The 21,986-nt window shown below is 44.9% G+C and overlaps 1 protein-coding gene across 11 annotated transcripts in view; it reads left to right on the top strand.

The window, feature by feature from the left end:
• Positions 1–21,986, top strand: part of LOC106570268 (phosphatase and actin regulator 4A) — a 49,203-nt gene that overhangs the window by 16,857 nt on the left and 10,360 nt on the right. For 9 of the 11 annotated variants that reach the window (XM_045694765.1, XM_045694760.1, XM_045694764.1 and 6 more), the window contains 5 exons: positions 14,005–14,175; positions 14,330–14,410; positions 14,713–15,879; positions 16,412–16,840; positions 21,881–21,986. The exon at positions 21,881–21,986 is cut by the window's right edge and continues 492 nt beyond it. In XM_045694765.1, the coding sequence (XP_045550721.1) occupies positions 14,112–14,175; positions 14,330–14,410; positions 14,713–15,879; positions 16,412–16,840; positions 21,881–21,986 (1,847 nt within the window). In that variant the 5' untranslated portion in view covers positions 14,005–14,111. Of the gene's footprint in view, positions 1–5,562; positions 6,100–14,004; positions 14,176–14,329; positions 14,411–14,712; positions 15,880–16,411; positions 16,841–21,880 lie in introns of those variants that run through there. The other 2 variants (XM_045694763.1, XM_045694755.1) reach the window with 1 other exon arrangement.

Genomic DNA, 21,986 nt, shown 5'->3' with positions numbered 1-21,986 from the left:
AGTCAGACAACTCCCTTTGAAAAGTGTCGGTTGCCAGAAATCCGAGGGTTGTCGGGACTTGAAGTAGGACAGGCATGGCTTGGTATCTGCGGGTGCTTCTCTGTAAAGCTGGGCCCACTACAGCACAGCGATCTAAGAGAACAGCTCTTGGTAATCCGAACCACCTCATAAGTCACTCATCTTTGGCCAGTAAATCTAGCTGGTCTCTGAAAATTCGCTCTCTCCGAATTCTTCCATTTGCCGAATCTTCCAACAGTGCCAAAGCAGCCATTGTGAATCATTACGCATTGTAATTGAAGGTCTTTTTATACGCACCCAGTTGATTGTCAAAGCTACCCAATTGCGTAACACCTTCAGGTGTGGTAATTACCCTGATTGTAACTGACAATGACAGGGCCATTATAACATTGACAGTTCTGCGCAACGAACATGTGATAACATGTATCTGCCTGACTGAGGCATCGAAAACTGCATCAGTTTAATTGTAATTTGTCCTACTGTTCACCTTATTATTAATGAAAATACATTTCATAACATGCAACTATTGTTTAATAATTACAGATTCAATTAAATATGATTCCCGATTAAGCTGTACAACATATTTGAGGGGTTATTTTGCAAAAACCAATCTCTTTTTATTAATTATCTTAAATGTTTTTTTTGTGTGCACTCCAGGGAACTCTTCATATATAATATGTGAGATGTAATATTTCTATTTATTTTACACAATGGTATACATTTCTAAGCGTTTCTCGAGTTTCATCCTCCTGCCATCAGAGTCGCAGTTTCTAATTTCTCCAGTTTTTTATGTGCGTATGTATGGGTCAAAGTGTCCGTGGAGGACCGCACTTTTTTTTAATTTTTTTTTTTTTTTTATAAATGCCAAAGTTTGCTTAGAAAGTGGCGTACGCCTTCCTTTATGCCTATGGAACGTTTATAAATGAGGCCCTTGGACAGGTTAGGGCCTGGTTGACCAACACACATTAGGCCTATAGCAGTCGTCACCAACCGGTCATCGCGATCCAGAGTGCAAATTAAGTGCACCTGTAGGCCTACCGCAGGCCAATCAGATGGCTCAGATCACTGTCTGCAAAGTTTCCTCGTGCCATAGACGGTAAAAAGAAGCCTCCAACGCAAAGCAAAGTTGATAATGTGAGATTTCAACACTTTTTAAACCATGTCTAGAGAGACCCAATGAATACAGCAAAGAGCTGCTGTTTTTATGAGTAAGTTTAAGTAGTTATTCAGCATTGTCAACACTTTGTTCCACATATAAGCCATAAAAAGCTATTTTCGATAAGCTTATTATTTGCGGCTTTTTTAATATCGAGGAGTATTTAACTTTCTCTGGTCATTGGAGTAACAACATGAATTGGTGCATTAGGCAGCAGTGATGCAGTGTGACTTAAGTTTCTCCATCAGCTGGAGGAATGTCCCCTTTTGTCAGCGGAGAGAGGAGCAATGGTGTGTCGGGTGAGAGGCAGCCTCATCAAGCCTCCCGCCCCTCAGACTGACCATCAGCTGCAGGCCATCAGTCCAGTAAAAAAAAATTATAGAATTGTTATGCTCACTCAGCTGTGCCTCACAAGTATTACAAAAAATAATCTATACCAGTGTGATCAAAATTACGTAGATATATTGAAGCAACATCTCAAGACATCAGTCAGGAAGTTCAAGCTTGGTCGCAAATGGGTCTTCCAAATGGACAATGACCGAAAGGATACTTCCAAAGTTGTGGCAAAATGGCTTAAGGACAACAAAGTCAAGGTATTGGAGTGGCCATCACAAAGCCCTGACCTCAATCCTATAGAAAATTTGTGGGTAGAACTGAAAAAGTGTGTGTGTGAGCAAGGAGGCCTACAAACCTGACTCAGTTACACCAGCTCTGTCAGGAGGAGTGGGTCAAAATTCACCCAACTTATTGTGGGGAGCTTGTGGAAGGCTACCCGACACGTTTGACCCAAGTTAAACAATTTAAAGGCAATGGTACCAAATACTAATTGACTGTATGTAAACTTCTGACCCACTGGGAATGTGATGAAAGAAATAAAACCTGAAATATATCACTCTCTACTTTTATTCTGACATTTCACATTCTTAAAATAAAGTGGTGATCCTAACTGACCTAAAACAGGGAATTTTTACTAGGATTAAATGTCAGGAATTGTGAAACTGAGTTTCAATGTATTTGGCTAAGGTGTGTGTGTAAACTTCCGACTTCAACTGTAAGCAATAAGAAGACCATATTGCCCTTGACTCCTGTGTGTGACTTGATAATTCATCAGTATTGTGGAATTTGTATTGTGTTGAGCCATGCAGTAGCCTATTTTTATTCAGCTCAACTTTTTTTTTTCATAGATGTGATGAGGAGAAAAAAATCAACCTATTCATTATCATAGAATCTGTTTCCTTTGATAATAGTCAATAAGGCCGGTATGGTTTCCTATAGGGACCAGCTGACAGCCAGCGACGGTTCCCAGGGTAGTGGGCCTGATTAAGACCTTTTATCAAAAAGATCACCTGTAGCCTTGCATTCCTAACATTCCTGCCTGTCATTTCCCCTTGAAAGAGCTCTTTTGTGTCGTTACCTGGTTCCACCTCTAGAGAGAGCTACAGCGGTGTGTGCTGTGGCTCAACAGAGGCAAAGGTTTTGGAATGGAGTAGTGTCAGATTTGAGAAGACGCGCGCGCGCACACACACACATTCAATCTTTATTTTAAGTGAAGGTAATTCACTGTAGACATTCACACACTGATAACTTCATTCAGAATAGTTGGCTAATTTGATGGGTTACACATGTGAAAATAGCTACTGTTTGAAGCATTGACATAGGTTTCAACTTGTGTGAAGTAAGTTATTGAGCCAAGAATTGTTCCACCTGTAATTGAACGGTTTAGCCACATGTCATATGTTCCGTGTCAACTCCTTGGCTTCATCGTAGTTGTCTCTGCCGTTGAGGTGCTTTACAGTGTCAACAAACAAGCTGCACATTCCCACAGACAACTAGCCTGTCAATCATTCATTGATTTATGGTGTACCTGTGTAGCTCAGTTGGTAGAGCATGTCACTTGTAGTAGGTTCGATTCCTGGCACCATCCACTCTAAGTCACTTTGGATAAAAGTGTCTGCCAAATGGTTATTTATTATTATTATTATTACTACTACTACTACTACACTCTGGCCAGTTTGTTAGGTACACCCATCTAGTATTGGTTCAGACCCCCCTTTGCCTCCAGAACAGGCTGAATTCTTTGGGGCATTGAAACGTTGCTCAATTGTTATCAAGGGACCTAACGTGTGTCAGGAAAACATTCCCCACACCATCGCCACCAGCCTGTACCGTTGACACCAGGTAGGATGGGGCCATGGACTCATGCTGCTTACGCCAAATCCTGACTCTGCCATCAGCATGACGCAACAGGAACCGGGATTTGTCGGACCAGGATGTTTTTCCACTCCTCAATTGTCCAGTGATGGCGTGCCCACTGGAGCCGCTACTTCTTGTTTTTAGCTGATAGGAGTGGAACCTGGTGTGGTCCTCTGCTGCATTAGCCTATCTGTGACAAGGACCAATTTTACATTTACATTTTAGTCATTTAGCAGACGCTCTTATCCAGAGCGACTTACAGTAGTGAATGCATGCATTTCATTTCATGTATTTTTTTTGTACTGGCCCCCCGTGGGAATCGAACCCACAACCCTGGCGTTGCACACACCATGCTGGCGTTGCAAACACCATGCTCTACCAACTGAGCCACAGGGAAGACCAATGAGTTGTGTGTTCAGAGAGACTGTTCTGGCTCGCCTGTTTCCTTGCACGATTCTTTCCATTTCTCTTTCGACCTCTCCTCAACAAGCTGTATGCGCCCGCAGGACTGGATGTTTTTTGTTTGTCGCACCATTCTCAGTAACCCTAGACACTCATGCTTGAAAAACCCAGGAGGGCGTCCGTTTCTGAGATACCGGAACCGGCACGCTTGTCACTGACGATCAGACCTAGGGCTGTTACGGTGACCGTATTACAGCCACAACAGCGGTCACGAGTCACGACCACAGTCAAATTCCACGTGACCATTTTGTCACGGTAACTAGGCTTGTCCAAGCTCTGATGCTGCTGATGGTCATTAGTAGTCTACCAAACTTGCTAACTGCCTGGTACTCAGCACTCTATTGTCCCTCTCATCACTCTGACATCAATGCAAATGTAACGTTCAATCAAACAGTAACTGAATGCCTCGTTACCTGTCTGCTTGCTTCATATAGCAAGCCACTACCATATCTGTTAGCGCAAACCATTTTATTCACACAGTTCAACTCAGGCTATGTGAGTTTGGTTGTCTTTTATTGTAGGCTAGTCTGTAACGGTTGAGTAAATGCAGTTCTGTGACTGCGTAGGTTAATTAGGCTGCTAATTCACTTAGTCTTAGGCAATTATAGCTAGGCTAGGGGAAGAAGCAACTGTTGATTCCTTCATGCTCCCAATCATAGTATGAGATGGACTTTATGCACGTTGCTATTGGTATTACTTAGAGAAAACAGCTATCATCCAGCTGGGGTTACTGTCTTTCATAGCAGGTTATCACATTTTTACGTGGGCTAATCTGTTTTATGTATTGCCACAGACTGAGTTTGAGTGTAGGCATTTATTCACCTCTGCAAGATTTCTTTTCCAGGAGTGATTCAAAATCAACGATAGTTTGTTAGGTTATAGGCTTAGCTATTCACAAATTGGCCTCGCAGTCAACCAGGCAACGCTGACTGGTCTGGCAATTGTCATATCTGCTCTTGATAAGATTGTCTGTAAATGGAATGTGTTTGCAGACTCTGGGTTGCATCTTCTTGCGGACTTGAAGGGGTTGCATCCCTAGTCTAGTGCACAGCCCGCTCTGACATACCTTCTTACCTCCCTCCCTCTAACTAACCTTATCACTTTAGCTATTTCTCCTCTCCCCCTATCACTCTAAACAGACTGATTTACATGTAACCACACCACTCACTGCTAATACAGTTCAGTACAACAGGACTGAAGGAAGATTGCTGTTCTCCATGCTCAACAGGGATTTCTGACTGACACATTTAGCATTCACTGAAATCTCCTGCTCCTTTGTCAGTTCACTTCCCTGAATAGTCCCACTGTGAAAGAATGGCCGATTTTAGAAAGCAGAAACACCTATTGAGGAAATATGTGCTTCGGTGTAGAATTTAGCGTGCCCTGAGATAGTGGTGGAGTTGATTTAGCATTGTGTTGAGGTTGGCGCATCTTAGGTGAGCTGCTCTGATAGTGTCTTCTCTCCTCCTCAACAGTTCTCTCCTCAAACTGTCCATCCAAACTAATCTATCCATAAAATAAGTGTTTCAATTAAGCTGTCAGCAACAGCTCTAACATTCAGCTGGCCTTCTGTACAACAACACATGCACATTATCGGCTATATGGTTGACTTTGGGTGTGCAATACGACACCTGAGTGACATCACATCCTCTCTGCCTGGTGCGGAGCTCCACCTAGACCCATCTCACCTTCCACCACTTCTCATGTTACAGGGAGAGACCTCCCCTCCGGTTACCAATCGTTTCTCCTCAGGAGAACTGGGATCAAATACTATTTGAATTCTCTCTAATACTGTTTCGCCTCCTGTGAACATGAGGAATGACATGCTTCGGAGTCTGCCGGTATGCCACTGCCTTATAACTGGTGTACCTTATTTATGAAGTCAGCTACACAGACGAAGGAAGGGAGGAGGGACTTTGCAAATTGAGTGAGTGAGTAAGTAAGTGAGAGTGTGTGTGTGTGAGGGAGCGAGACCAAAACACTCAGTGAAATAGACGGAAGGGCAGGAAGGAAGAGAACGACGTGTGCCGAGGGAGTAGGAGAGTCTTGAGTTACAGGAGCGTTAAGGCGGTTGGGTTTGTTGGTAAGGATCGTAGCAGGGGATCTATTTTTCCTCTGTCTGTGTCCCTCCTCCCTACCGTGGACCCCAGGAGAGTTAGGGGCCGGTAGGCCAGAGGGGACAAGGACGTGGGGTAGCATGGGACAGAGTGCCAGCGACACGGAGACAGTGCCCCGGCAACACCAACCGCAACCTGCTCAACACAACACTGGTGAGTCCAAGGACAGAACAGGAACCTGTACAGAACCTGAGGACATGAGCTTTTGTATTTGTTTTTGGAGGAGTTTGTGAAGTAGCCTACTCAGGAAAGCACTATTTGTTTGTTTTAGCGTGGAAGAACCTGCTTTTGTATTGCTGTCTATGGAAGAGGAGTTTGTTTGTCGAATGTTTTATTGAGAACTGTTTGTGTTAGCATGGAACTGAAAGGGTAGGTGGATATGGAAGATATTTGTTGCAGGGGTTTTTGTGTTGGAAAGCGAGACTGAGAGAGAGGAGGCGGAGATGGGCAGGCACAGACAGGTGAGGGAATGTATGCTGATGGAATGTGGTGATTGTGTAATACACCAACCTCACCGACCCACACTGCTGTCTAAACTCCTCTTTTTCCCTCACTCACTCTCTCCCTCCCCCCTGTTTTTACGACGGAACATGTTTTAAAAAAATTAAAAACAGTGGCGCTGGGAGTGCAAGGCACCAGGCTGTATCACAACCGGCCCTGATTGGCAGTCCCATAGGGCGGCGCACAATTGGCCCACTTCGTCCGGGTTTGGCCGGTGTAGGCCGTCAATGTAAATAAACATTTGTTCTTATTAACTGACTTGCCTAGTTAAATGTGAAAAAAGCTTCTCAGGATTCCATCTCTTATTATGGTGCTGTACCATTTGCCTAGCCTAAAGCCCCCATCGTTCCTTTCTCTAATATACAGAGACCAACACAGAAACCTGTTTTTGCCGCTGTGACTGTCTGTCAGAGGGCGGAACACATAACTGTTGAATTTTGACAACTTGACTGCTCCATAGTAAACTGTGTGCAGGGAGGGGTCTCTTTATGGCGTGGTGGCTCAGTGTAGTTTATTAGGCTTGGATTGTGAGTTCTAGTTAGTGAGAAGAACACATCACAGTTGGATTTAGGCCTAATTGTCTGTACAGTGCTAATTGTCTGTACAGTGCTAATTGTCTGTACCGTGCTAATTGTCTCTGTACCGTGCTAATTGTCTCTGTACCGTGCTAATTGTCTCTGTTCCGTGCTAATTGTCTCTGTACCAGGCGGAGTTTAGGTAGGGGTGGTGGATCATCTGAGCTTGTCTTAGACGGGTTGGAATAAAGCAGCATGCTAATTTCTGTGGACAATAAAGTCATCTCCATATTATCCTGCTTCTTCTTGTGCTCAAGTTTATTGGGCTTGTATTGTGAGTTTCTAATCCGTCTTTAACTTAGCCCCCCCGTAGGTTTATTTGCTTAGTAAAAATGTGAACCACAGGTCAGTCAGTGTTTGCTGTGTGATGTTGTGGACTTTAATAGGTTAGCATTGTTTTGTTGTGCACTGTACTTTCAACTCTTTAATAACTAAACAAATTGCATGCCTTGGTTTAGCTATTTTTTTTTCTGAACAACTGGGTTTTATATTGGAGCCCGTTGGGGAATGGGAGTGTAGGCCTAGTGTTAGTTGGAATTGCATACTTTAGAATGATTGACTTGGTAATGTAGTTATTACATACAATGAACTTGTAACACATGGTGACAAATACAGTGGAGCACATGCAGTACATTCGGAAAGTATTCAGACCCCTTCCCTTTTTCCACATTTTGTTATGTTACAGCCTTATTATAAAATGGATAAAATAAAAAACGAATCAATCTACACACAATACCCCATAATGACAAAGCGAAAACAGGTTTTTATAAATTTGTGCAAATGTATTATGAATAAAAAAACAGATACATTTACATAAGTATTCAGACCCTTTACTATGGGACTCGTAATTGAGCTCAGGTGCATCTTGCTTCCATTGATCAGCCTTGATGTTTCTACAACTTGATTGGAGTCAACCTGTGGTAAATTCAATTGATTGGACATGATTTGGAAAGGCACGCACCTGTCTATATAAGGTCCCACAGTTGACAGTTCATGTCAGAGCAAAAACCAAGCCATGAGGTCGAAGGAATTGTCCGTAGAGCTCTGAGACAGGATTGTGTCGAGGCACAGATCTGGGGAAGGGTACCAAAAAATGTATGCAGCATTGAAGGTCCCCAAGAACACGGTGGCCTCCATCATTCTTAAATGGAAGAAGTTTGGAACCACCAAGACTCTTCCTAGAGCTGGCCGTCCAGTCAAACTGAGCAATCGGGGGAGAAGGGCCTTGGTTAGGGAGGTGACCAAGAACCCGATGGTCACACTGACAAAGCTCCAGAGTTCCTCTGTGGAGATGGGAGAACCTTCCAGAAGGACAACCATCTCTGCAGCACTCCACCAATCAGGCCTTTTATGGTAGAGCGGTCAGACGGAAGCCACTCCTCAGTAAAAGGCACATGACAGCCCGCTTGGAGTTTGCCAAAAGGTACCTAAACAACTTTCTCTGGTCTGATGAAACCAATATTGAACACTTTGGCCTGAATGCCAAGCGTCGCAACTGGAGGAAACCTGGCACCATCCCTATGGTAAAGCATGGTGGTGGCAGCATCATGCTTGTGGGGATGTTTTTCAGTGACAGGGACTGGGAGACTTGTCAGGGTCGAAGGAAAGATGCACAGAGCAAAGTACAGAGATCCTTGATGAAAACCTGCTCCAGAGCGCTCAGGACCTGACTGGGGCGACGATTCACCTTCCAACCTGACAACAACCCTAAGCACACAGCCAAGACAATGACAGGAGTGGCTTCGGAACAAGTCTCAATGTCCTTGTAGCCAAGCCAGAACCCGGACTTGAACCGGCTCGACCATCTCTGGAGAGACCTGAAAATAGCTGTGCAGTGACATTGCCCATCCAACCTGACAGAGCTTGAGAGAATCTGCAGAGAAGAATGGGAGAATATTCCCAAATACAGGTGTGCCAAGATTTGTAACATCATACCCAAGGAGTGTCGAGGCTGTAATCACTGCCAAAGGTGCTTCAACAAAGTACTGAGTTAAGGGGTCTGAATTCTTATGTAAATGTAATATTTTGTTTTATTCTTAAAACCTGTGTTTGCTTTGTCATTATGAGGTATTGTGTGTAGATTGAGGGGGGGGGAAAAACTAATCAATTTTAGAATAAGGCTGTAACGTAACAAACTGGAAAAAGTGAAGGAGTCTATATTCTTTCCGGATGCACTGTAAGTATAATTGTATTTCTTTAGTACAGTACTCTCCTGTGCATGCTTCCACTGCATGCATGTATGGTATACCACCACCGTGCTATGCTCATAGCAATAGAATGTCATTCCAACTTCATGGCTATACTACTCAATGCAGTTGTCAGAAACTATGTTGACTCAGTGCGTGTCATGTCATTGGTATGGGTCATTTACCTTATGGGCCATTCAGTATGACTGCTGGTTGAGTAAGAGCAAACCAAGGCTTCTCTATCAGCTCTCTGCTTCTCTCTGCTTGTCATGTTAACCACAAACCAATGGGTACATTCACCTTGACAATATTGTCACAGATTTCTGTTCAAACGACGTGTGTCTGTGTACTATTGGTGTGTTGTAAAATATGTAGCCTGCATGCCAGTAAGACAGTGCTCAGCCTGTAGATGGATGTTTATCTTTGATGGCCTGTCAGTCTCTGGGGAGCAGTGGCCTGTCAGTCTCTGGGGAGCAGTGGCCTGTCAGTCTCTGGGGAGCAGTGGCCTGTCAGTCTCTGGGGAGCAGTGGTTACCGTCAGTCAGTCCAGGGTTGTTTGACTCTGCCATCACCTTTTATTCCCCAACTCTGACACCTGCCTTCTCTTCTCACATTGTCGCGTTCTATTGTAACACAAGGTCGCCTCGCCCCACACAGACAGACACAGACAGAGCCCCTTCCAGCACCAATTAGTGTCTGTCTGTCCAGGATACAGTAAGTGTCAGGAACAGCCGTGAGTCTGTGTTTGACAGAGGGAAGGTTCAACGCCCACCACCGCTCCCTGTCCCCCTGCATCACTGCATTGCCATACAGTTCAGTTTAGGACCACTCCGTGGTCAACTGGGGATCACACGAGACCCATATAGGAACTAAACGGACAAGCAGACTTGTTTATCTCCTAGAGATACATGCATCTGACAACATGGTTGTGAATTTAAAAGGATTTAAAAAGGAACACTCATTTGAATGAGATTAATCATTCACAGCAACATAAACTAAGGCTTAGACTTAATCCGAAATGAGTTAATGTACGACACAGTGTAGCTAAGCTAACAGTTATGGTAACTTGGCATAGTGATTGCTGGTGTTTTGAAGTTCAGTTGATATTGATAGTTCTGGTGACCATGATAAAGTATGATTCCTCAGTTGTTCCTGTATGGAACTGTCTGTACCCAAATTAAATGTAATGTCCTGAGCTTTGCTGCTGCTACATTTAGCTTAGAGTAACCTTGAGAAGAACTACAGTGCTGCTGGGAACTGCATCTCTGAGTGTTCACTGTTTCCAGACCAGGACAATTACCATGTGGCCTGGATGTGGAACTACAGTATTTAAAGTATATATTATGCATACTAGATGCATGTTTTCAGATTAATATTTGTATTAGGTCTGACGTAATCTTCTGGCTAGATGCTACAGACAAAACAACTGACCTCAAAGTTCTGGTGGGATTCTCTAATTGTTTTGTTTTTGCTGGCACTGACTGGCTTGTCTCTCTCACTCTCAAACTGTTTTCTGTGGAACTGGTGCCTGCCTGCCTGCCTGCCTGCCACAGGGATATCAACACTCTGATTTTCCCCTTCTGAATCCTGGCCCCGTCTCGCCATGTCTTGTCTCCGACCCCTCTCTTTTTGCTGTTTTGCTCTCCCGCTTTCTTTCTCTTTCCTCTTTCTCCTCTCCCTCTCTCTACTAGTCTTTTATAATATTATCTATTTGTTTAACAAACACCCTTGCCCTCAGTGAATTGCACTGGTATCCTGTTTTTAGCATTCGTTTACCTATTCATACTATTTAGGGGCATGATATACCTGTCTCTGTGTCTGTCTGTCTCTGTACAATTATCAATCAAGTGAATTTGATATGTTTCTCTCCGCTTAACTTTCATCCCTCTTTCTCATGCCAGGGTGTTTTCTGGTAAGAGTCAGAATACAGGGGATGAGGGAGAGATGGAAGGAGTGGGTTGAATGAATGAATGAATGAATGAATGAATGAAATTGAGGATGCAAATTGCCACTGTCCTAAAGTGTGACCCATAGACTGGATTGTTGTGACCACATCAATATAAGGCCGATGACTGTAACATATGTCTGGTGTTTTTATATAGATCTCATGCTGTTCAAAGCTTCCTGGTTTGTTCCTTAGGGAGTGACTCAGTCAGTCAACCATCATCAACATGCTCTATGTCCTAAGCACCGTCCTCTTGTGCAGCAAGTGTGTGTATGTGTGGTTGACTCATCACTTAAGAATGTGTGGATATTTCACACCCATAATGAGTCTTCCTTGCTCTATTGCATGGTTTACAGCAGCATGTGATGTCATCAGCTGGAGACCAGTTATGAGTCATGATTTCTGGGAGACTAACCTTATCCTCTCCAATGTGCAGTTTCTGTGGTAATTATGTTTGTACTCTTGACAGGAAGTGTGTTGGGCTTTTGTTTGTATTAAAGCCATCCCGCTCTGTCTTTCCATTCTGGTGGGGAGTAGTCTCAGTTCAATGTTAGAAACTCGGCAGCCAATAAGAGTGGAATTTAGAGCAGCCTTCAGCTTTCAGCCTGGCTCAGTCTGTATTGTGGTCTAGTATAACACACTGTACAGTCGTGGCCAAAAGTTTTGAGAATGACATAAATATTAATTTTCGCAAAGTCTGCTGCCTTACTTTGTATCATGGCAATTTGCATATACTCCAGAATGTTATGAAGAGTGATCAGATGAATTGCAATTAATTGCAAAGTCCCTCTTTGCCATGCAAATGAACTGAATCCCCCAAAAAACATTTCCACTGCATTTCAGCCCTGCCACAAAAGGACCAGCTGACATCATGTCAGTGATTCTCTCGTTAACTTTTTTTCGGATTAGTGGGACGCTACCATCCCATTTCGACAATTTCCGGTGAAATTGCAGAGTGCCAAATTCAAATAAAATTACTATAAATAATAACTTTCATGAAATCACAAGTGCAATACATCAAAATAAATCTTAACTTGTTGTTAATCCAGCCACCGTGTCAGATTTTTAAAAAGGCTGTACGGTCGAAAGCAAACCATGCGATTATCTGAGAACAGCGCCCAGCACACAAATGCATAACAAATCATTTTCAACCAGGGAGTTGCGACACGAAAGTCAGAAATAGTTATACTCACAGACATTTATTTTAACAGTTTTAGAAACTTTTTAGAGCGTTTTCTATCCAAATCTACTAATTATATGCATATCCTAGCTTCTGGGCCTGAGTAGCAGGCAGTTTACTTTGGGCACACTTTTTATCCGGACGTCGAAATACCGCCCCCTATCCCAAAGAAGTTAACACAGGTGTGAGTGTTGATGAGGACAAGGCTGGAGATCACTCTGTCATGCTGATTGAGTTCGAATAACAGACTGGAAGCTTCAAAAGGAGGGTGGTGCTTGGAATCATTGTTCTTCTTATGTCAGCCATGGTTACCTGCAAGGAAACACGTGCCGTCATCATTGCTTTGCAAAAAAAAGGCTTCACATGCAAGGATATTGCTGCCAGTAAGATTGCACCTAAATCAACCATTTATCGGATCATCAGGAACTTCATGAAGAGCTGTTCAATTGTTGTGAAAAAGGCTTCAGGGCACCCAAGAAAGTCCAGCAAGCGCCAGGACCATCTCCTAAAGTTGACTCAGCTGTGGGATCGGGGCACCACCAGTACAGAGCTTGCTCAGGAATGGCAGCGGGCAGGTGTGAGTGCATCTGCACGCACAGTGAGGCGAAGACTTTTGGAGGATGGCCTGGTGTCAAGAAGGGCAGCAAAGAAGCCAATTCTCTCCAGGATAAACATCAGGGACAGCCTGATATTCTGCAAAAGGAACAGAGATTGGACTGCTGAGGACTCGGGTAAAGTCCAGAGAAGACAAGGTGAGCATTACCATCAGCCCTTTGTCATGCCAACAGTAAAGCATCCTGAGACCATTCATGTGTGGCGTTGCTTCTCAGCCAAGGGAGTGGGTTCACTCACAATTTTGCCTAAGAACACAGCCATGAATAAAGAATGGTACCAACACATCCTCCGAGAGCAACTTCTCCCAACCATCCAGGAACATTTTGGTGACGAACAATGCCTTTTCTAGCATGATGTAGCACCTTGCCATAAGGCAAAAGTGATAACTAAGTGGCTCGGGGAACAAAACATCGATATTTTGGGTCCATGGCCAGGAAACTCCCCAGACCTTAATCCCATTGAACTTGTGGTCAATCCTCAATAGGCAGGTGGACAAAGAAAAACCCACAAATTCTGACAAACTCCAAGCATTGATTATGCAAGAATGGGCTGCCATCAGTCAGGATGTGGCTCAGAAGTGAATTGACAGCATGCCAGGGCGGATTGCAGAGGTCTTGAAAAAGAAGGGTCAACACTGCAAATATTGACTCTTTGCATCAACTTAATGTAATTGTCAATAAAAGCCTTTGACACTTTTGAAATGCTTGTAATTATAATTCAGTATTCCATAGTAACATCTGACAAAAATATCTAAACACTGAAGCAGAAAACTTTGTAGAAATTAATATTTGTGTCATTCTCAACTTTTGACCATGACTGTACTTTAACATGACAGTGGAATGTAGCACCAACCAGCTCAGGCCTAGTTCATACTGTAACTTTACTGTTGAAGACATACTGTAGAGTTAGTTAGGGCCCAGTCTATAGAGGAAAATCGATCCCTTTTTACGAATAGGGCAGCAGTACGCCTATTATCATTTTCTATCCCCCTTGCCTTCATCTTATGTCTTGTAATAAGCATCATGCCACTCCCCTCCCTCTCTCCCTCCCTCTCTAGATGATGAAGTGGACTTGCAGCATAGTACGACAGGGAGCGAGGGGGGGAACTCATCAGGCGAAACCCCTCCCTTCAAACGCAAGGGCAAGTTCTCCAGCTTCGGCAATATGTTCAAGCCCTGGAAGTGGAGGAAGAAGAAGAGCAGTGAGACGTTTCTGGAAACCTCAATAGGTACCTACCCTTTATAAATAGTAACCTTGATGTATGGATTGTACAACTGTAAGGACCTGTTATCTTAAGTCAGCTCAAGTCTTCATGGTCTCAGACAATGTTACTCATCAAGCCACCTTTGTTACGGGAAAATGAAACATTGGTTTACTTTCAGTGTTGGAGAGGAAGATCTCGGTAAGGAGACCTCGTCAGGAGCTGATCGACAGGGGAGTGCTGAAAGAACTTCCAGAGAATGGTATGCAGACCAATGCCCGTATCCACAAAGCTTCTCAGAGTAGGAGTGCTGATCTAGGACCGGTTTAGCCTTTCAGATCATAATGAATATGATTATATGGAAAGATCCTAGATCTGCACCCCGACTCTGAGATGCTTTGTGCATACGGGCCCTGATAGGCAAAGGACCTACAGAGATACTAGTAGCCTATATTTTATCAACGAGAAACAAAACTATAGTAGGGTAACAATTTTAGAGAATATTGATGTATAGAATATCTTTGCTGACCTCATTCCTTATCAGTATGTGTTTCTGTGTGACAGAGAGCAACGATGTGAACCACTCCAAAGTTCCGGGGGTGAAGAATGGCCAGCCATTATCCATGGACGTTGACCGGGTCTCAGAATCAGGGGTCAGGGGGTCACGGGGGGAGCCAGGCCCAGGGCTCAACCCCACTTGGCTGCCCCAAGGAGTGGACCCCCGGCGGGGCACTGTCCTTTCAGACGACCCCCGGAGCAGGAGCAGGGTGCCCTCCGATGCCTCTCGCTCCAACCGAGCCCCACTGGACGTAGACTCACACGCCAGGCTATCGGCCATAGATCTGGAGAGACGGAGCAGACTGCCCTCTGATGTGTCGGAGAGGAAAGGAGGGTCACTACCGAGAGGACCTGCTCCGGAGGACGGGAAGCACCGGAGAGAGGGGAAAGAGGACAAGCGAGAGGAGAGGAGAGATGAGAAAGAGGAAAGGAAAGAGGAGAGAAAAGATGGGAAAGAGGAGAGGAGAGATGGGAAAGGGGAAAGGAAAGAAGAGAGGAGAGATGGGAAAGAGGAAAGGAAAGAGAGGAGAGATGGGAAAGAGGAGAGGAGAGTGGATGGGAAAGAGGAGAGGAGAGATCCTTGTGATGAGAGAGAAAGAAAGGATCAGAGGGAGGAGAGAGACCGGGAGGGAGGTGAACGGAGGGATGATAAAGACAACAAGGAAAAGAGAGACAGGAGAGATGACAGGGAGAGGAGAGAAGCTAGGGAAAGGAGGGACAGAGATAATCGAGAGGAGGACAAGGAGAAGAGTAATGGGAAAGGAGAAAAAGATGACCGGAGAGAGGGAAAAGAGAAAAGAGACTGGAGAGACGAGAAGAGAGATGATCGAGAGAGGAGGGATGACAGGAGAGATGACCGGGAAATAAAAGATGACAAGAGAATCGATTGTGAAAGGAGAGATGCTCGTGATCGCAGGGACGATGGGGAGGAGAAGGATAGGAGAAGGAGTCCTAGGGCTGGGAAACCAGAGACTATCTTGAGACCTGTAGAAGGGAGTCGTCTGGTGGTCAGACCCCACTCTGAGATGGAGCTGAGGCCCAGTCTCCAGAAGACTTCCTCAGAGGATCTCCGTAGCAGGGTCCGCCCTGCCTCCGAGACTTACTGTGGAAGCACCCTGCCCAGGAACATGCCATCTGAGGAGACCAAACGAGGGGAGACCCGCGGAAGAGCAGGTAAGAAGCTGCCTGGGATGTATAAGTAAATCCTATCGCTTGTACTTCTGAAGGTTGCTCTTCAGTTGTGTTGGAGAAGTTCAACAATTATTAGTGGACAAAAGCATTTTAAAGCAGTTTATTGGGCACTTTGCAAGGGAAATGTCTGCTAGTTGAGTGTCTAGGAGATTCTTTCCATTCTACTGTGTTGTATATATTGTAACTCATAAATCTCCTTGTTCTCACCCCTGTGAAAGGTGTGAGGACTTAACCAGTATTCGTCTTTAGTTAGTTAATCTGTTAAAAAGCTGCTTATTGTCTAACTTTGAGTTGCAGCTTATCTCAGCTCTGTGTTCCATGTGCTCAACACTGTACAGTAACAGTGTGTGTGTTTGAGGCTGCACTTTGAGCCCCAAGGACCAGGTGGAATAGAAACACTTATTATCCTTCTGACTTCCTGTCGGTCTCCGTGTTTTGTCTCTGTCGGTCTCCGTGTTTTGTCTCTGTCGGTCTCCGTGTTTTGTCTCTGTCGGTCTCCGTGTTTTGTCTGTAGAGTCCACTGGTGTCCACTTCGCTTCTGGCCCCACCCCAGACCCTGACTCCGCCTTTAAGTCCTCCTCCTCCTGGAGAGCTCAGCCTCCTACCAAACAGGCCATGCTGCCTCCCAAGGGCCAATCCACCACCACCTCCTCCACGGAGCCTGGCCGGACCTCCACCCCACCTTCCTCCTCCTCCTCCTCCTCCTCTACTTCCTCCACCTCCTCTGCTATAGCGGTGGCCAAGCCACCCAGGACTGTTTCCCTGGTCATCAGTGATGACCCTCCTCCTCCCAGCCCCGTCCCCCCTGTGCGGTTCAGCCATGTACCCCCATCCTTCACCCCGGGAGAGTCGGCCACCCCTCCCCCTGTACCCCCCCATGCCAAGCAGCCACCTGTACCGCCACCCAAACCCACCAACCGCAACAGCAACCCCGCTCTGCTTGGTGAGTTTACCCTGCCTTTGCTCCCTGTTTGTACTGCTGTTTCACTCCATAATGTACTGGTTATCATTGTTTTTACGTAGGTTTATGGATGAGGTAAGTCCTGTACCCCTCAAGTAAAGTGTTACAATTACGTTTGACCTTTTTGAACCCAAATCAATGACTCTGGTGTTTCTAAGTGTCCTTTGCTGTTTCATCAGAATATGTCCTCCTGCAGTATAGTGGTTGGTCTCGATGTGTACTGAAACACAGGGGGTTCTATGCAGTACCTAGGCCTTTTCTCAATTGAATTTGCTCAACTCCTGCATCCTCTCACATCCTTTTGAAAAAAGTCAAAGCTAATTGAGGAGAGGGAATGTGGAAGAAAATGTGTTTGTATGAAATGACTGTCCTCCACTCACATCAGGCAAATTATGTTTACAAGTGTGGATCCCAAAATAAATGTATAAAGTGATAAAAACAAATTGTTAGTTGTGCAAGACATTTTTATAGATAAAACGATAAGTAGCACATACTTTTCTCCATCGAGAAAACAATGGTATGTGGCATATTTCAAAACTCTTTCGTAAAGGACTTGAGTAGGATATACTTGTGCTTCCTCGCCAAAACAAGGCTATTGAGGAGGGGAGGACCATCTTCCATTTGCATACTAACGAAATGACACGTTTCTCGACCACTCATCGGTTTTCCGGTCACAGAGGAGAGAGGGCGGAGGACAGACTTATGTCCAAACAAGAAAAGGCCCTAGTCTGCAGTTTGTGTACAGCGAGACAGTCTCCAAAGAGAGGGGCAGGCAAGGGCTTTTCTTTACCGGGGTTATTCAAGCTCAGCTCACACACAAACACACACAAGGCTGTGCTGGCGCTCTTCCAACAGGCCTGGAGCAACACCAGAGCATCCAGGGCTTTGATTGTCTGCCTCAGTTTTCCATATCCTCTGCCCCAGCTGCCCTAGGTCTGGAGCCCATTCCAACATTCTGTATAGTAACAGTTGTTGTGACTAGGGCTGTTGTGGTGACCGGTAATTAGTAGCCTACCAATCTTGCTAACGGCCTGGTACTCAGCACTCTATTATCCCTCCAATCACTCTGACATCAATGAAAATCTAATCAAACACTTCATGAGAGCTCATGTTGCGCAACATTTCTATAGGCTATGAAATTGTGCAAGAAACGGTGATGGCCTCTATTAAAAAGAGGAGGATCCCATTAGATTTCTATAGGCTAGGCCTACTGTATTTATTTCTCAACTTTCCTAATATTAAGCAAATACTAAGCACATTGCTTATCTTTACAACAGGAGTATAGCCTACCTGGTTGGCATTAAAATGAACTACAGGAAAAGCGTCCTCCATTCACTATTTAAGTGCAGAGATTACTTGTATTTTTTCACCTGCCCCTGTTTCAAAACAGATGCATGATAATGGTCCAATCTAAATCAAAACGGATTTCACACATATATTATTTAGTGTATGTAAAGTTAAGACTAAATCAATAATAGTCTGATGGATGACAAAATTAGCCTATCACTTGTGAATTATATATTATCACTTGTGAATGATGCCCAGCTTAAGGCAAGAAACAATGCCTTTTTTATTATTTTAACTTTTTCAAATCCTAGTCCACACCTCATGTAGCCTAGCCCATAGGCCAATATGTTTTGATAAGGTTTGCATCACAGCTAAAGTGACCAAATAGCTTCTTAAAATGAAGCACATGAACCCGCTTTACAACCGGTGTAGAGCCTAACTGGCATACATAAGCAGCGCGTGAGTTTCAAGTTTGGGGAAGATAATTTTCACCATAAAAATGCACCTTTATAATAAAAGCATTGCATGCATAATTGCATTTGTGGTCACTTTTGATCAAGGTGTTTTCCCGCTAATGGAACATTTGCGCTTATAGCCTACTGCCATGTGTGCATTGCTGAGGTTATAATGTGAAGCAGGCAGCACTCAGGGAGAAGGGCTGCAAAAGGAATGGATTTTATTAGGGTGCTTTATGGCCACACAAAGGGGATGCCACTGGGAAATTCAAAGCATTATCAGGTGCTTCTCAAATTGTGAATGAGAGACTGATGAAGTGTGAACAGTCTGCGCAAAAAACAAAGCAGAGCTCATGCCTTTCAAGTGACTTTTTTCAAATCATCATTAGAGTCGCATCATGCAGCCTTGCAATGTATTAAAAATCTAAACATATAGCCCAATGTTTGTAGAACAACTAAAGTTACATTATTAACTCTAAATTAAGCATATAGGAGTACCTATTTCGTTGTTAACCGCTCAGCACATGTCCGCACTCCCTCAAATCATTTGGAGAAAATATCCATTATTTTATTCAGCTTTGTTCAATTGTATTCTTCATACTATAAAATAATGCCATGGAATTCAAAGCGAATCTTGTCTGCTAAATTAACTAGTGTAGCCCACAGCCATTTGACATAGCCAGATCAGGACCTAACATAAGGACAACTCGGTATGCTATTCTGTTCTTCTGAAATAGACTGCATTTTCTTCATATCATGTTTCTTCAGACCTGTCTAAAATCAGTAATGGATTTATTGTGAAGGTGTAGGCTATATTACATGGATTTATTAGACTTTTTAAAATGTAGATGTTCCAAAGGTCTGCATCAGTGGCTTGTAGGCTGTGTGTGGAAGCCAGGAGATGCTAAATGTGTTTTTAAATGAATGGTCAATTACCATGAGATCGACAGTTATTTTCTTGACAATCACCCGGTGATTGTCAAGCCCTAGTTGTGACACAGCCCTAGTGACACAATTAGAAAATTCCTATGCCATTCTGAAGGCATAGTCCTCATAGATACGTTACTCCATTTCACAATAATCGCATCTGGCTGACAGAGTTGTGTACAGCAGAAATGATAGTATTTATTAAGTGAATCTCCTCTCTGATAGGCTTTCTGAGTCTGTATTCTGATTGGCTGCTACACTGACACACAGTCCATGTCTCCTGGCTAATCCCAAGAGTGGCGTTTTTCGATGGTTAATGACCCTGTCATTGGTCGTATACCATACAGGATCCACAGAATACAAACATCCATTCTGTCACTGCAAGAGAGAGCAGGTTTATGTATCACAGTATATACATACAATAGGCCAACGTCCTCACCAGTCTGTCAACAGACAGTCATGCTCCCTGGCAGTTTTCTATATCCGAAGTCTGTCTTTAGGTTAGATATTAGATATAATAAGATGTTAGATATTGAGGTAACAACCTGCCTAGCTGGGCAACAGTTTTCCAGTTATTCAGTGTCCCGCACCTTCAACCAGCCTGCTGAAGGCCTTGACCTCTGACCTCACTCATCTCTGGCAGCGTCCACATTGAACAGAGCCTCAAGGGTCCACGGTCCCAATCCTCCGTACTACTGGACAAGTTGGAGAAGGCAGGGGGAGCCGGGCCTCTACCTTTCCCTGTCCACCTACCTCCGCTACCGACGGGCTGAACAAGCCTGTTCAGATACCCTGTCCTGAGGGGCACAAGCCTGCTATGCTCTACCTTTCCCTGTCCACCTACCTCCGCTACCGACGGGCTGAACAAGCCTGTTCAGATACCCTGTCCTGAGGGGCACAAGCCTGCTATGCTCTACCTTTCCCTGTCCACCTACCTCCGCTACCGACGGGCTGAACAAGCCTGTTCAGATACCCCTGTCCTGAGGGGCACAAGCCTGCTATGCTCTACCTTTCCCTGTCCACCTACCTCCGCTACCGACGGGCTGAACAAGCCTGTTCAGATACCCTGTCCTGAGGGGCACAAGCCTGCTATGCTCTACCTTTCCCTGTCCACCTACCTCCGCTACCGACGGGCTGAACAAGCCTGTTCAGATACCCTGTCCTGAGGGGCACAAGCCTGCTATGCTCTACCTTTCCCTGTCCACCTACCTCCGCTACCGACGGGCTGAACAAGCCTGTTCAGATACCCTGTCCTGAGGGGCACAAGCCTGCTATGCTCTACCTTTCCCTGTCCACCTACCTCCGCTACCGACGGGCTGAACAAGCCTGTTCAGATACCCTGTCCTGAGGGGCACAAGCCTGCTATGCTCTACCTTTCCCTGTCCACCTACCTCCGCTACCGACGGGCTGAACAAGCCTGTTCAGATACCCTGTCCTGAGGGGCACAAGCCTGCTATGCTCTACCTTTCCCTGTCCACCTACCTCCGCTACCGACGGGCTGAACAAGCCTGTTCAGATACCCTGTCCTGAGGGGCACAAGCCTGCTATGCTCTACCTTTCCCTGTCCACCTACCTCCGCTACCGACGGGCTGAACAAGCCTGTTCAGATACCCTGTCCTGAGGGGCACAAGCCTGCTATGCCACGCTGTGACGCTGTCCATCCATGGGCTTAGCACTGAATAACCGTAACCGCTCCACAGCACGTGTTGTGACACCACCAAGTCTGACAGGAACTGATGACAATGGAACAACTGTTCCCCGTTCTGCCCATAGCAAGTGATGTGATGCACCACCAGCATAGATCGATTGTCCCCCACTACTTTATTCATTGCATGTCAGATTGAGTTGTGGCTGAACTGACTGAACTAACTTGACTGGTTGGAATGAAAACAATGCATGGAAGTTAGGCTAACTGCCAGGCAGTATGCCCCAGCTTGTTGGTTGTGTCTTCTTTGCCTTTAAAGAAAGGTCAAGAGAGACTGCTGAGGCATGTGAAATGACTTAAAAATAACGGATTAAGACTAATAAAAAAACTTTTCAGGTTCTTTTCAAATTCAGGCTTTAATACTGCACGGAATGATTTTCATCTGAACCATAGGATAAGATATGGGCCATGCTGCTAATATCCAGACCTGATATCATCATGCTTTTTAAAATATATCCCATCCATCCACAGGTTAAAAATGCATTGTGCCTTCATGAAACTAAACAACTCATCCTAATCCTTTAACCAGTTTGCTTAAGTGTGAATGTGATGCTTTGATGCCCTCTCTCTTTCCCTCTGACCTTCTCTGTCAGTTCTGTCCTTGTAAATGACCAGTATTCATTCTGTTGTGTGTTTTTTGTTCCGTAGCGGAGCTCTCTCAGGCTGGCAGTGGTGTCATCGTGTTTCCTGCCCCCACCGGGCGCTCTCCACCCACTCCGCCCAAGAGGATGACCCCCGTCACCAAGCGCCTCTC

This window comes from Salmo salar, chromosome ssa14, assembly GCF_905237065.1.
Source record: "Salmo salar chromosome ssa14, Ssal_v3.1, whole genome shotgun sequence".
Lineage (NCBI taxonomy): Eukaryota > Metazoa > Chordata > Actinopteri > Salmoniformes > Salmonidae > Salmo > Salmo salar.
This window is presented reverse-complemented; position numbering and strand designations above follow the sequence as displayed.